The 16,686-nt window shown below is 40.2% G+C and overlaps 1 protein-coding gene across 3 annotated transcripts in view; it reads right to left on the reverse strand.

Moving 5' to 3' along the window:
- CCDC93 (CCC complex scaffolding subunit CCDC93) overlaps window positions 1-16,686 on the reverse strand; it is a 94,239-nt gene that overhangs the window by 39,124 nt on the left and 38,429 nt on the right. For 2 of the 3 annotated variants that reach the window (XM_019022647.4, XM_063694708.1), the window contains 2 exons: window positions 16,508-16,594; window positions 3,749-3,865 (listed from right to left, as the gene is read on the reverse strand). In XM_019022647.4, the coding sequence (XP_018878192.2) occupies window positions 3,749-3,865; window positions 16,508-16,594 (204 nt within the window). The remainder of the gene's footprint in view (window positions 1-3,748; window positions 3,866-16,507; window positions 16,595-16,686) is intronic. The other variant, XM_019022648.4, reaches the window with a different exon arrangement.

Below are 16,686 nucleotides of genomic sequence, written 5' to 3' on the forward strand. Positions count from 1 at the left end.
ATTCAGCTGCTGGTTAACACCACCTCTCTGGATTTCTCTTTCTTTATTCACTCTCAGGTTTCCTCTTAGCTACCTACCACCTGTACTCCATTCTATTCCTTTGCATATTCCCTCATTGGACCATGATATGATTTGGCTGAGTCCCCACCCAAATCTCATCTTGAATTGTGGTTCCCATAATCCCCACGTGTCGTAGGAGGGATCAGGTGGAGGTAATTGGATGATGTGGGTGGTTTACCCCATGGTGTTCTCGTGATAGTGAGTTCTCAGGAGAACTGATGGTTTTATAGGCATCTGGCATTTCCCCTGCTTGTACTTCTCCTTCCAGTCATCATGTGAAGAAGGACATGTTTGCTTCCCCTTCCGCCATGATTCTAAGTTTCCTGAGGCCTCCCTACCCATGCAGAACTGTGAATCAATTAAACCTCTTTCCTTTATAAATTACCCAGTCTCAGGTATGTCTTTATCAGCAGGGTGAGAATGGACTAATATTTCCTTATTTGTATAATAAGGATAATAACAGTACCTCCCCTTCGTAAGGATGTTGTGCGAACTGAGTTAATTTTGCAAAGTGCTTAGTAATTAGTAAGCAATAACAAAGCACTTATTAGCCATTACTATTACTGACAGATAGATGTCTGTGATAGAATACGTGAAATAAAAACTCAATTTTGTAACCATACAACTCACTCTCCCCAGGTGAGGGCATACGTGTCTGTAAAAGCCTAAAAAAGGATGCATCTCAGATGCCTTCTGCCTGTATGACCTTGTAAAAGAGGTTGTGGGATTTAAAGAGTTTGGAATCCCTCACATACTACAGGTAGAAGTATAAATTGATAAAATAATTGATGAACAACTCAATAGTTTCTAGCAAAATCAAAAACGCATTTTTTGAGAAGTTAGGGAACAAGTTAAATAAATTGTGTTACATATATACTATGTCACACTATCCAGTCACTAAAAAGAATGAGGTAGATTTATTTGCTTAAATTTTGGTTCAACCACTAACAAGCTATGTGACTACAGACAGCCTGCTTAATTTCTGTGTCTCAGTATCCTTATTTGTAAAGTGAGGAAAATAACAGTACCTCCCATTCATAAGGATGCTGTGTGAACTGAATGAGTTAATTTTATAAAGCACATAGTAATTACTAAGCAGTAACAAAGCACTTATTAGCAATTACTATTACTGACAGAGAGACGTCTGTGATACAATAAGTGAAATAAAAACTCAATTTTGTAACCATACAAGTCACTCTCCCCAGGTGAAGGGGCACACATTTTTGCAAAGGCCTAAAAACAGGTTTGCCAGGAAACACAGCAGACACAAACAGTAGCTTGCTCTATTTATTCTTATCTTTATATACTTCTATACTACTTAATTTATATTCAGCTTATCCCTACAATTTAAAAAAAGCACTTGAAACATTTGAAAACTGACAGAAACAAAAGGAAAATGTGTTTAGTATATCTGCACACACACAGAAACATGGAACACAGACTCTAAGCAAGTCTCTCCCTTCCCTACCTCATTTTCCTCATCCAGTTGGCCTAGCTACATGGTCAGGGATTACTGCATGTGCTGGTCATCATCTTTAATTACATTAAACATCGCAATAATGATTGTTGTCTTTTAATGACAGCCTGCTATGTTAAGCAGTATGCTTGAAAAATAACAGACTCTGGGTAAAAGTGTTCTGAACCAACTGCAAAACAGACTCAAGAGTCAGGGAGGATTGCCCTGTCAGCTGGACCAAGAATGAGTCAAGACTGCCATTTGTGTTGAGGCTTAGTATTGCTTCTCCCCAGGTTTAGACAGAAGGTAGAAGCAAATGTCCATTCCTGCTGGGATACTCTGGCTCCTGGAGTCCACAATAATCTCAAAACTATCTTCCCTCAGAGATAAAGACACCATAATAAGGAAGCCTCATCCTTGTCTCCTGCTCCTTCTGATTCTGTGATGAGTTCTTTTTGAACCATTCTTATCACCAGCAGGGGTCAGGAGTAGGGATGATACTGTCTGAGTTGACAACTCATTAAAATGTCTAAACAAATAACTGAACAGAAACCAAATCATAGGCTATCTTTTCATCCTTCTTTGATCCAGAGCATTTAGCAAACCAACCTATTATTTGTTCAGCTATGGTAGAACAAATTCTAATAGAACAAATTCAGATAAAGAAATGATTGAGCAGGACCATTTGATAGGTTAATATCTTTTAAATATGTGGGACTAACTAAAAACTAACAAGCTCAAAATGCCAACTGGTACCCATTTTTTTTTTTTTTTTGAGATGGAGTTTCGCTCTTGTTGCCCAGGTTAGAGTGCAACAGCATGATCTCGGCTCACCGCAACCTCCGCCTCCTGGTTTCAAGCGATTCTCCTGCCTCAGCCTCCTGAGTAGCGGGGATTACAAGCAGGTGCCACCATGCCCAGCTAATTTTGTATTTTTAGTAGAGACAGGGATTCTCCAAGTTGGTTAGGCTGCTCTTGAACTCCCGACCTCAAGTGATCTGCCCCTCCTCAGCCTCCCAAAGTGCTGGGATTACAGGCGTGAGCCACAACACCTGGCCCATATTCATTCTCTTAATCTTCTTCTACGTGTATTCTTCTAATCTAATCTATTGCTAATGCAACTGAAGCATATAACTTTTTTATTGTCCAATGACTGTTGCTGAGTCAAACTTCCCAGCTTCCTCTTAGGTCTACTTTTCAGGGCAAATATATGAAGGTCTTTCCAAAACAGTCTCATATCACCAGGTATTACAGAACACCATCTCCTACAGCTCTTTTAAAAATGATCAAGTTTCCTCCATTTCCCTGCCATCAATAGTAGCAGTCCACGTCTAGACTACTGCATCAGCCTCCTACCTGCTGTCCCTGAATTCCTTCTCACCCAAGTCCAGTTAATTCATGCTCCTGCAGCAAACAGAATGGTCTTTACAATATGCAATTCTGATCACGCCACTCCCCTATTTAAACACGTCAATGGCTTCTGTTGTCCTTAACATGGCTTGGATGGTCCTGTTGATCAGACACTGCCAACCAACTGTCTTCATTCATGACTCTCTGGCCACAAAACAGACTGGCTAAGACCCTTCCTCCTCTGGTCTTTGTTCATGTTGTTCTGTAAGTCCATATAGCCCATACAGACTTCCTGCCTGGAAATACCCACTCATCTTTCCAGTCTCAGAACTCTGTGACCTGAGGCTAGGTCAGGTCTCCCTATTAGTCACTCTCCCAGCTTCCTAGACTTCTCCTTCAAGCATTTAACACACCTGTAATTAAATGACGATGAGTGTGGTGACTTCTCATTAGAACTTAAGATCCTTGACAGCAAGGATCATAACTTGTTCTTCATTCATCCCAATAGCTAGTTCAGTGCCTAGCACACAGTAGTGCTCGGTAGATATTTGTTAACTAATGCTATTTATTCTTGCCCTGTGATCTTTTCCTATGATAGAAGTTAGCAAATTTTTTCTGCAAAGGGCTGGATAGTAAATATTTTAGGCTTTGTAGGTCTTATGGTCTTCTGCAACTACTCAACTCTGCTACTGTAGCCTGAAAGCGGCCACAGAAAATATGTAAACAAATGGATGTGTTATGTTGTAATAAAACTTAATTTACAAAAACAAGTGGCAACTGGACTGGCCCAAGCACCACAGTATGCCAACCCCCGTTCTGGAATCTCTTTTAACCAATCTACCATGAAGATCTTGAATAAACTTACGAAAAGAAAACACTGACCTCTTCAAGATGTTTGGTCTTTTGCGCAATCTGTTTGTTCAAGGAAATGACCTTCCGGCGATGTAGCTGGGAGGTTCCTAATTTTTCTGGACTTTCTTCAGCTGTTAGCTCAGACTGCTGTGGAAAAAAGGGATGGCAAATCCAAAGGATTTAATTAGTTGACCTTGGTTCATGTAATCAAGCCCTGTTCAATGTGGGCAAAGCAGTACTGGACAGCCAGTCACACCAAGCCAGGGCATTTACAGGGGCCTGTTCAAAACCTGGTGTACAGAAGAGATTCTGACACAATGACCAAAATCCCTATCAACAGAACCTGCATTCTGGGCTGAGGGAACAGCATGTGTAAAAAAGTACAGGGACATAACTGTGGTTATGTCAATATCATATAGGCAATAGGTATCATCAAAAAGTCTTAAATAGGGGAATAACACGGCCATAGTAATATCTTCATAAGACCATTCTGGAGTTATCAAGAATAATGAATTGATTCACTGTGATCGAAGTATTATAAGCAAATGGTTAAAAAAAGTCTAGCCATTCAGCAGCACTTATAATGAAGAGTCTCCCAACACATTTTCCATCACTTGGTCCACTCCAATTTAATCATTTCCTATTTCTGATGTTCTGGAGTTAACAGGGGATTGATTGGAAAGGGATTAAAGGGGACGAGAGAGGTCAGGTAGGAAAAGTTCTGCAACTGTATAAGGGAGGAGGGGGTGGAGAAGGATCCTCAGGACCAGGAGTGAGTGTGAGAGAGATCTCTGAACAAGATGATGAGGTGAATGTGATAACATTTTCCAGGAGGGCAAATGGCCATTCCTGAAAAACCACACAAAGAAGTAAGCAGCTTAGTGTAGATACTGAATACAAACACCGCCTCAAGACTCCTGTGAGAAGCCCCAGGAAAAAGAAATTAAAAGGTAGACCTTTTTGCAATAAGTGCAATTATAATACTTCTTGGATGATTGCAGTTTTATTAAACAGTCAAACACCAACAATAAAACATCTCCTTTCTTATAGTAAGTACCCCAATTCCAAGCTAATCATTGATTCTAAACTCACATGCAACAAAAACCATTTGGATATTCAACTTTCCCTGAATGTTTTAACAGCGATCCTAGGCTTGAAAGTCTAAGATATTTACCCACAGGAAAAAGAAATGGGCAAGTGAGAAGGAGGAGAAATTGGATGGCCATAACCATTTATTTTGGTTAAGGATTTCTCTGCATAATTCAGCAGTATTATTAATGGATGATGAGTTCTTCTGCTACTTAACAACTCTGGAGTTACAAAACAACCAGCAGGATACAGCTGCATAAAATGGTAAGAAACATCACTTTCTATCTCATGGGCTGGTAGGCCATAAAGGAAACAGAAAAACTAAGCATTTAGTACTACAACACATTTAGCCTTGAAACCTGGGACTGTGTAAAATGTCAACATTATTTTAGCTTTTAGGATTTCTGGGAATTGGAATTAACTTTTTAAAATTAATTTTGGACACACCAAGATATTCACAACTTGTAGTATGGAGAAGGACAAACTATTTCTGAAAATTATTTGAGAGTATTAAAAAAGGGTGGCGGAAGAGGAAAGACCAGCCCCACTCTAAATCACTTACAAAAACAGAATTACAGTTAACTACATCTCCTCTACTTTGATTGGATTGACCTGAACTATGCTACTAATTTGGCCACTTTTGTATGTTATGTATTTAATAGCTTTTTTATAGTTAATTTTAGCTTTGAGTTTTAATATCCAGCTTAGATTCCTTGACTTTGACTTCCAAAGTGTCATAAGCATATTCTCAGAGCATTGTGCTTTACTAGCCGAATTACATAAGCCTTCTATTCATGCTTTTCTGATACCTGAAACAGAACTAATTTCCCATGCAATATGTCTCTATATTTGGTGTCAGGATTATGCTTCAGTATCCTGACCTCCTCCAGATGCCTGTCAGGCTTCGAGACTGAGACGTGGGCAGGCAGGCTCCGGTGGATCCACGTATCACTCACCTTCCAGACTTCCTCCAGTGTGTGGGGGCTGAGTAAACTCATTCAATTCTGTTCTGCAGCTATGGCATGGATTGGGTGATGTCTCTGACTGTTAGCAAGCTTTCTTGCTCATAAACTGCTTTTATGGCCAAAGTCCTCAGAAAATAAAAACTGCATTCCCCCATGCAGCTTCCATGCTCTCGTATTAGTGTATGTGGCACACATACAGCTTTGTTTTAAAATTATGACCTTCAGACTTCACTTACAAGAATTCTTCTTGCAGGAAAACCAGCAGCCATCTTGATATGTGGAAAGATTATTTCTGTTGATAGCTATCTATTTAAGTCTCAATTTTGAGCCACATGATCCCTCAAAACCCTGTCAGAAGGTCTCAGAGGCCAAATACCTTTTCATAATAATAATGTTATTTGCCTTTTCACTCTCATTCTCATGATTATAGAGTGACATCTTCCAGATGTTATATGACATGTGGTATCACTGATCTGATGTTAATATTAATGTGCTCATTATAATTTGTAAGTAAATACATAAGCTATTGGGTATGAATTAATACATGTTATTGTCAATGAATACATAAGCTACTGTAAATGAATTAAAATACACAAGCTATTGAGTCCTCAGTTATTTTTAAGAGTCTTTAACTGGGTCCTGAAAGTATTATAAAATGTTGAGAACTGCTACTTTAATCTAAGGAGCCTGGTTCACTTGGTAATCCACCCATGGACTGGGACAGTCAATGGAGTGGGCTCACCAAGTGGCCAGCCATCATTTATATAACACTGAGAGGGAAAAGTTCTTTCTGATTCTACTCTTTTACTAGACCCGTGATTCAGACAACCATACAAACAGAGAGAAAATGCTCGCAATGCACAGAAAAAAAATCTTGAAATCTCTATAGGTACCTCTATCATATCTGTTATAATAGTATATGTTCCAAGAAAACATGAGCTTTCAAACTGCTCTCTTTTATTGGTAGGTAACAACTCTTAGTCCTGTGTGGAGTCCTGTAAATGTACATTTACTGGCGCACAGTACATATAAACTTGTAAGTTCCTCTGTTTGCCTTTGAGTTTAGAGACAGTGCTATGGGAAGCTGCTTTGTTTAATGGGAAGTTATTTTTAGTCAGATAAAACAGTTTATTACTGAGCTGAAATGAGAGTTCCTAACCTAGTAAACAGAAAGCTGACTGCTCTGTTTTTCAAACACACTTTTTATTAAGCAATCTAAATTTTTTGTTTCTCAAAGCCAAGAGAACTCAGACTGATGAAGACAGGAACAGGTCCGTAAACCAGCAGGTCTCATCTAATGGTTCATTCACTGAGAGATACGATGAGAAAGAAAACTAGATGACCAAGGTGGATTCTGAATGATGAGACAAAGTCAGACAGAAGGAGAAGAGGAAAAGGGGCTTTGTACTAAATCCTCGACAGAAAAAATTTAAACCGTAGAGCATCTTAACAGATTTCTGCTTCCAAAATGCAACATCTGTCAAAGAACATCAACCATCTACAAATATTCCATTTGTGTTTACATTGCAGTGAGGGCTGAAGTGCCAATCTAATTTGTTCAACATTTTCAGATTAAGAACGTGCTTTCAAAACCACATTGTGGATTAAGATGACTTCTAGTGTAAATTCAGTGTTTTCTAATAACTGACAGATATTCACAACTTCTATTTTTAGAGGAAACAGATTTAAATGTCACCGAATAATATTAGTCTAGTTCAAAATGGTAAATTCCCAAGAGAAGCAAAAAATGATTACTTTAGCTAAAACTATATACTTTTATAATTGAAAGAGACCCAAAAGGTTATTTACACATCAACCTTCTAATACAGGGTTCTCTCCTATATTATCTCCCTACCCCACCAAAATATGGTCACTAAGCTGACAATAATAAAGAATTCCTATCTTACAAGGTACCAGGAGTTCTCTACACTAAATAGATGGACTTCAAATTTTGGTACCCTGAATGACCAATTAAGGACAAGTAGGCTGAGCACAGTGGCTCGCGCCTGTAATCCCAGCACCTCCAGAGGCCAAGGTGAGTGGATCACTTGAGGTCAGGAGTTCAAGACCAGCCTAGCCAACATGGTGAAACCCTATCTCTACTAAAAATACAAAAATTAGCCAGGCATAGTGGCATACGCCTGTAATCCCAGCTACTTGGGAGGCTGAGGCATGAGAATTGCTTAAACCCAGGAGGTGGAGGTTGCAGTGAGCCGAGGTCACACCACTACACTCCAGCCTGGGCGGCAGAGTGGGACTCTGCCTCAAATAAATAAATAAAGACAAGTAAACAGACTATGTGAAATATTTCTTTAAAAATGTTTTTAAATCTAAGAACTAGCAAGAATGTTAAATTTCGGAAGGCCAAAAAGTAACTGAAAGTGGGAATCCAGGAATGTATGTGTACCCACTGAAGTTGGCTTTTTTTCCTGAGAGTTATTTGCCAAAACCTGATGATCACAAGCTTTGATTTTTACAATTCAGTAACAACTTTTTACCACATAAATCTTGATACAGCTGTAAGAGGGAAAAAATCCACAATGAGATTTTGTAACAACAGATTGGACCTCATGCAGTTCTGCAATCCTAATTCACACACTACTTTGGTGCAAAAAACCCATAAGTAAGGACTAGGTATAAAATGCACTTGGGCTGAAATATCTCCAGGTGCTTGGCAGAAGCAAAAGCAGATCTTCCCTGAAAGAACAGAGCTTCAATCCTAGGCCTCAAATAGTTCCTACAGATAAATTTCTAAGGAATATGGGACTCACAGTCAAAAATCAAAAGCAGACAAGAAGTCAAACTACCATAAACAAAAGCCAGTGAAAACAGACAGAACTGCATCTGTAAAGACTTATTCAAATACACCTCCTCCCAATGCACACACCATATACATACAAGCATGTCCATTCCTCCCTAAAGCAACAGATTAAATCTAATCACTCTTTCAGATAACAGTTCAACTAAGTGTCCACAGCTCTTCCACCTGTCCTTTCTATAACAAGATGCTGACACCTTTCACCACCTTGGCTGTTATCCTAGTTTGTAAGTGAACTTCTAAAGCACTCCTGATGATGTGTGACCACTGCAGATAGGAGGGAATCATCCACTTTCCCTGATCTATATTCTGCTTCCAAAAATGAAACTCAATACATGAATGCTCTTTTCAATATTTTTAAAACCCACTAATGAAATTCCATGAATTTCAAAAACCCATAGTTATGTAACCTTGTTGAGTCTAAGGCTTTGCTTTGGGTCCCACAGTGAGTAATGCGGTGTGCCTGCTCAGAACGCACTTAACATGTAGGAGGTGTGAACAAAATCCAAAACCTCCTCTTTAATCCCCATACGCTACTGTCAGGTCAGATGGCATACTCACCAAATCATGAATTGGTACAACTCACTTTTCTGAAATTCAACAGTTTTTTCATTTTTCTTAAGTGATGTTCCAATTATCTTTGCAAGTGATGCTTTAAGTGATGCTCAAATCTGGCAAGGCTAAAGTCCAAGTCTTTATGCAAATTGATAAGGACTCTGAAATGTATAAGTTGTGCTGTGTGGCTTGAGACCATTTTACCAGGCTGACAATTCATTAGTTGATACCATTATCCTTGCAGTTAGGTATTGTATACTAACTACGTAAGAGTCGATCCGAATTCAGGAAATCTTAGAGCCGTTTGTAAACAGAAACATATTTAGCATTGTTCTCTCCAGATTTACGGGGTTCCTTACTCTCTTAACTCTGATTAAAATTTTAAATCTCTCTCCCCACCTTCCTTGGCTTATTTCAGCTAATCTTTACTCAGATCTTATTGTGTGGGGGCACGGTGGTATGCACTGGGGAAGTGGGAAAAGACAAAGACTGTACCTCTGGCCCTTCATAATCTAGCCAGACAAAACCAGCTAATTCATAAGTAAAGGTGTTGCATCCTCTGCATTCTCCTCAATGCCTAAATTGCGTCACAGAGGAAAAGAGTTTTGAAAGCTGTTGTTCCTTCCTCTCCCTCTCTTCCTTTCTTCTTTCCTTCAGCAAATATCTGTGAAAACCCAATTGTGTTGGGCACTGAGAGTATACTATAATCCTAGCCCTCCTGGAAAGCAAACATTCTAGTCCTGGGAGACAGGCAAAGAAACAAACGAAACAGTGCTTGAGGGAAGTGCTACAAAGGAGATAAGGAGCTGATCTCTACAACATCACTGAAGAGCCTCTTTTAAGAAGTAGAATTTTTTTTTTTTAAGAGGGTCTCACTCTGTTGCCCAGGCTGGAATGCAGTGGCATGATCATAGCTCACTGCAACCTCAAACTCCTGAGCTCAAGCAATCCTCCTGCCTCTGCCTCCCAAGGAGCTGGGACTGGAGGTACATGTCACTATACCCAAGTAATTTTAAAAAAAATATTTTGTAGAGATAGGGGTCTCACCATGTTGCCCAGGCTGATCTCAAACTCCTGGCCTCAAGCGATCCTCTCGCCTCAGGCTCCCAAAATGCTTGGATTACAGGCGTGAGCCTCTGTGCCTGGCCCAGAATCATTGCTAATGGCTATCAGGTGAGTCTCCACAAAGTCTTCAAGTGATCCATTATCTTCTACTGAGTACTTATTATGAATGAAGCAACAGGAATACAAAGATAAAAAATGAAATATTGGCCCTCTAAAACTTCAGAGGTTAGGAATATGATTTATGCAACACCTATTATGTTATGTGAGGAAATAGTATCTAGAATGAAGGGGTTTAAAAATCTACCTAGACCCCCACCCCTCCTGATTTTAGACCATGAATTAAAAAATAAGAACTAAATGAGATAATGGTACACAAAGAATCTGCATGGAGAGGCACTCAGGGTAGATTCACATTCACCAAGACAGATCTGTGCCTCTAGAGCTATAAAATATTCAGATCCTTTAGAGCTACAAAATGTTCTAATATCCTGTCTTAGGGAGAAGTCGACCAATGAATGATTTAGTTGGCAGACTAAGTATTAAAGCGGTCAAAATGGTGTATGGCTAGTTAGTATGCAGCATTAGGGGAAGTCCCTTCCTGCCCTCCCAGGGACCTTGCAACTTCCCTGGCCTAGCTTCCTTTTCTTTCTTCTGGCTCCTATCAGGCTTAGGGGGTTGCAGGGCGGAAGTATATTTTGGACAGTCAGGCATTTCAGTTTTCTGTAAGTCAGAGTAATAGATTCTTCTTCCCTGTAAAAATAAATGCTATGATGCAGTGAGAATATTAGACATGAACACCAAAAGCACAGTGGTACTTCTTGTAGCACATTCAGGGAAGGGTGTTACCCTTTGGAAACAATGGCAGATGGAGCTACTCAGCCTACAGTCTACGGACACTCATGAATTATGTATCTGGAAGCTTCTTCACATTCCTCTTTCTGCTGCTCTACAAGAACCATATTGAGTTACATGTCTCAGGAACTTTGAGATACATGTTATGTTACACTCTTATAAGAAACTTGTGAACTTTACCAGTAAAAGAGAATACTGCACATGTTTTTTACCTTGTTTTTATATCCCAGTGCCTGTCAAGTTTCCAAACACTCACATCTGGCAGGCTATTCAATTTATTCCTGGGTCACAAAATCATTTTTACACTTGATCCTCCCCGCAAATTATCCTTTCCCCTCTCTTCATAAAGAAAAAAAAAAAATCCTGATCTCAGCCTAAGTGAGTTTTTCTCAGATACTACCAACAGCTTCCCTCCTGGGCTTTTCTCAATCCCATCTCTATTTCCAAGGTATATTACTGAGACCCTGCAGGTGGCAGCATTGCCAGTGTCCAGTTTCAGCCCAATCTGTGGCAGTATGATTAAAAGACCAATAAGCAAACCATGGTAGACAACTCTACAATGGCCCCATGATTCCCACCTGCTGATGTTCACACCTGCCTTTGTGTAACCCCTTTCCTTTGGGTGTGGACGGAAGCTGTGCCTTGCTTCTAACCAACAGAATACACCACAGAGAAGAGGCAGTCTTTTGATTACATATATGTAATTACATTATGTAAGTCTATAATGCCTGCCCTGCAGGGAGACGCCCTCCCTTGCTAGCTTTGATGAAATAAGTGGCAATGTAGGAGAGGCTCATGTGACAAGGAACTGTGGGTAGCCTCCAGCTAACGGCCAGCAAAAACTGGTGACCTCAGTGAGCAGGTTGCAAGGAACTGAATGCTGCCAACAACCATGTAAGCTTGGAAGCAAATCCTTCCCCAGTAAAGCCTCAGATGAGACTGCAGCCTTGTAAGAGTCACAGAGGGTGCTGCTAAGCTGTGCCCAACTGCTGCCCCACAGAAACAGTGAGACAATAAATGTGTGTTAAGTGACTACATTTGTGGCAGTACTGCCACACAATAGCAGATAACCACACAAACAACGTGAGAATGAGAAAAGCAGCCCCTGACGTCTGAAAGCTAGCCTGGTACTATTAGCAAGGCATTGATGTTGGTGGGAGGCTGACTTGCACTCATAACCAGGCCTTGTTGCAAAACATAAACAATTTCAAAGAACACCAATACCAGACAAGGCCACCCTATGACTATGAGTATGTCCGAACATGGACGAAAACATAAACATTGTCCGAATCACAAAAATGACCAAATATCCCCTATACTGGCTATTACGCACACATAGCTTTAACCTTGATTCATTTTCCCCATGTCTTAGAGATAAGATTTATTAAGATACTCATTGACAGACTCACCCCTCCTTACAGCATCGAACCCAAAGCAAAGCCCCACTTCCTTGAACCCTCCTTCAAGTCACCTTACATAAGTCCAAATCCTATACTAAGTCCTTTCTGACACATTCTTACTGAAAGGCCCCATGAGTCCCATTGGTATGTGTTCTCCCTCACTACAAGCAGCGATATACCCAACTTGTTCAACCACAGATATGTTCCTAGTCGAACAAACTAGGTCTTTGACTGGAGAGCACTGACAAAACAAAAACAAATCAAGCAAATAACAAAAACACCATGCATGACTTTACCACAGAACTTGCATAAAATAGAAGTATAAACCAATAAAACAAGAAAGAGGCCATAATCAGTTTAGCTATAAGACATAAAAATAGAATCAAGTATCTCCAAATGAGTAGAAAGAAATTATCTGACAAACAGTAGTAGGATAAGTGGATATGAATAGGAAAACTAGGACAGGTCCCCACTTTAGACTAAAGAAGAATAAATTCTACATAGGTTAAAGAATTAAACATAATTAATAAAAGACCAGCTGACATGCATTAACTATTTTACCAGATCCATGGAAAAACAATGAACCTCTCATTTGGAAACAAGAATAAAAAAAAAGACTGACCAACTTGGGTACAAATTCCTTGTATATAATGAAAAACAATACAAAAGTAAAATAAAGTGCCTGAGAAATACTTGCATCACAGTGACAATATATTTAAATCTGAAGTATAGACTTTATTCAAATTCACAAGGAAAACATGACTCGAGTATAGTCTATAACAGACAATTCAGAGAAGAAAACACAGTAAACAGTCCTGTATTCAAACCTGGAACTTATTAGTTACATGGTACTGGATGAGTTCTCTGCAACCTGTACTTACACAGAACCATCTTCGATCCTCTCAGTGGTCTACAGAGCTGCCATTTTATAGTTGCTACAGTAACAAATTAGACAAACAAAAAAATCAAAGCTGGAAATATTGGGGGCATACGCTGGGAAGTCCCTTCACAACTGATAGTATTTTACGTAGTTGTAACACACAGAGGGAGTGATAACCAATCATCCAACACCTAGAAAACCTCTCAGCAGAAACTATCTGATCACATTTCACAATATTATCCACAATGGCAAACAGAAACAACTTAAAATTGTGTCTAACAGAAAAAAGTTTAATGAACTGTCCTGTATTAACACATAAATTATGTAGTTATTAAAATAAATGGGAACGGCCAGCCACAGTGGCTGAGACCTGTAATCCCAGCACTTTGGGAGGCTGAGGCGGGAGGATGGCTTGAGCCCAGGAGTTCAACACCAGCCTGGGCAACATGACAAAACCCCATCTCTACAAAAAATACAAAACTTAGCCAGGCATGGTGGTATGCGCCTGCAGTCCCAGCTACTTGGGAGGCTGAGATGGCAGGATCACCTGAGCCTGGGAGGCCAAGGCTAAAGTGAGCTGAGATTGTACTACTGCACTCTTTGCCTGGGCAACAGAGTGAGATCCTATCTCAGGAAACACACACAGCCACCCATACACACAAACACACACTTAGAAAAATAAAAATAAACAGGAAGGCTAGAAAATATTTAGGATGTGATGTGACAAAACCAAAAAGAATGAAGACTACAGAAATGAAAATAAAGCTATCAACAGCTGAAGAGTGCCAGGCACCGTTTGAGGCATTTTGGTCACATTTCATTTAATCTTCCCAACACCTGTCAGAAAAGTAATATTATTCTCACTTTATAAAGCAGATACTAGGGCAAAGAGAGATTAAATATATGGACGAGGTCACACAGCTGGGAAATGGAAAAGGCAGAAATGAACCAAGATATGGCTTCAAATGGTGTGTTTTTAATCACTGCACTCACTCACTGTCCTACCTCTTTTAGACATACATGATGATTACAACTATACACAACTATGAAGATCTGGGAATAAGCACTGTAAAATAATGTGCAAATGTGAAATAACTGCAATATGGGAATAGGATTAAAGGCAATTTAATTTTGAAAAACCATCAGCTTTAATGCTATACTACCTACCCAATGAAAACAACACAATTAAGTAATGAATGTTTGACACCTCCGCTTCTCCACCGGAAGTTTAACTACAGTCATCTCTTAGTATATGTGGGGGATTGGTTCAAAAACCACCTGCTTATGCCAAAATCTGTGCATACTCTGCAGTCGGCTGTACGGAACCCACATATATGAAAAGTTGGCCCTCCATATACACTGGTTTTGCATCCCATGAATACTGTAGTTTCTATACACATCTGGTTGGGAAAAAATCCACATGTAAGTGGACCCACACAGTCCAAACCTGTGTTGATCAAGAATCAACAGCACATGTGTCCTTAGAAAAAATCTTGGCACTGCTTCCTGTCCAAATTACTCCTAACTTCACTCTTTTCTAGAAGAATGGAAGGGAGGTAGAGAATGGTCCAAGACAGATAAACCAGAATGTATCCATCAGAGTTGGATAGAGATCACTGGTCAAGAGTGAGGAAGAAAAAGCTTATTAGGAGATAAAAACACAGAGAGATCCAGAAGGAGACGTGCAAAATGCAGAATAACTGGGGAAGTCAGGTGAGCTTCAGGAGTCCTAGGTAGAGGAAAGTGTGGAAAGAGAGATGCACTGCCAACCACAGGGGGCTCTGCCTGCCTGCTTTTTCCTCTTACAATCATCAGAGCTCCTACGTGTTCCCTGTAGAAACAGCAGTGGGTGCTCTATCCAGTTGTCGTTTTTTTTTTTTCCTGAAAAACTGGGTTCAGCAATGCTATGTGGCAACATAAGGGTGGGTATAAACTCACACTCTTGCCATTCAGATGTGTGTGCTGACAGGAAACGAAGACACTTTCTTCTCAGACAGTGAGTTAATACTGTTTCCATAATTACATCTTCATTTGTACTTTTAGGATAACAAACATCCTTTTCTGGTCAAATTTCAGATGACACTTTGAGCAGTGTCATCTTTCCTAGGTGGTAATGGAAAGACAGGACACTCTGGATTCTATGAGATTGGACTAGAAAGCCCATGTTAAGAAACACTTACTTGGGGGAGTGGGGAAAACAAAGGAATCTCACCCTGAGACATTCCAAGCTGTTTTACTCACTCATATTCGCTTGCACAAGGTTCCTTCAAGTCTGCCTCCCAGAGGTTCCCACGGATGGCAGCACTAGGCATTTAAAACAGTTTTCCAAAAGTCTTGGGGGTGTTATAGCTGATAACAACTCCAGATTACTGGGGACAATTTTTCCCTAACTGTATCACCTGTGCAATCACTTCAGAAGAATATGTCACAGACAGTCAGGGCAGAGCTAATTTGTAGTAAAAGATTCTGAGAAAAGGAAAGCAAAGCTGGATGCTTCAACAGACATCAACATTTTAGGGGGACAGGGCTGGGGAAGGAGGGATGTGCAACAATGTCCTGTAAATCTGATTTTACTGATACCACATCTCAGCCACACCAGAATCAGTTATGTGCAAAACGATTAATCACCGTCTCCCTGAAATATTCAAGGTCCTCCTGCCTTTTCTTAGGATGGAAAAAAAAAAAAAGCAAACTGTGAAATATGATTTCAGGCTTTCCTTCATTCTATATTCTTTTAATAAAGTAGAACAAAAAATTTTGCCTTGGGTTTGGCTGAGTTATGGGGTTTATCTCCTAAGTGGCAAAGCTTCATTCTCTAGCCCAATCATCAAACTGAGCCCAAGTTATAAGAGGCCTGATAGAGAAGAAAAAATGCTCATCCCATACCCTCAGGCATGAATTTATCAAATGTGATAACTGCTCTGTGAGACAGGTTTTCTCTTTATATTTACAGAAAAGTGGGCACTGCAGGACAAAATTAATTTAACTAACGGGCAAGGGCTGATAGCCGGTTGTGCAAGGTAAAGCCCAGTGTGTTTCTGACTAACGTGGCTGGTGACTTACAAGAGAACACATGGCACTGCTGGGGTAGTGGGGTAGGGAAGTGGGAGAACAAGGCCATGGAGCATTATATGGGGCACAGACTCCAGCTGGGCCCCCACCTACCTTCTCCGCATACTCGGACACAATCTGCTTGATCTCAGCAGAGCAGAGTCCCACAATCTGGCCCACGGAGCTTGCGGTGAGACGGCTCTGCAAGCATATGGAGGGAATGTTCTCAAGGCCAAGCCTTGTCTTCCATAGCACTGGAAAATCTGAACATTCTATTATGTCTGAACACTCTA

The sequence above is a fragment of the Gorilla gorilla genome, chromosome 11 (assembly GCF_029281585.2).
Source record: "Gorilla gorilla gorilla isolate KB3781 chromosome 11, NHGRI_mGorGor1-v2.1_pri, whole genome shotgun sequence".
Taxonomy (NCBI): domain Eukaryota; kingdom Metazoa; phylum Chordata; class Mammalia; order Primates; family Hominidae; genus Gorilla; species Gorilla gorilla.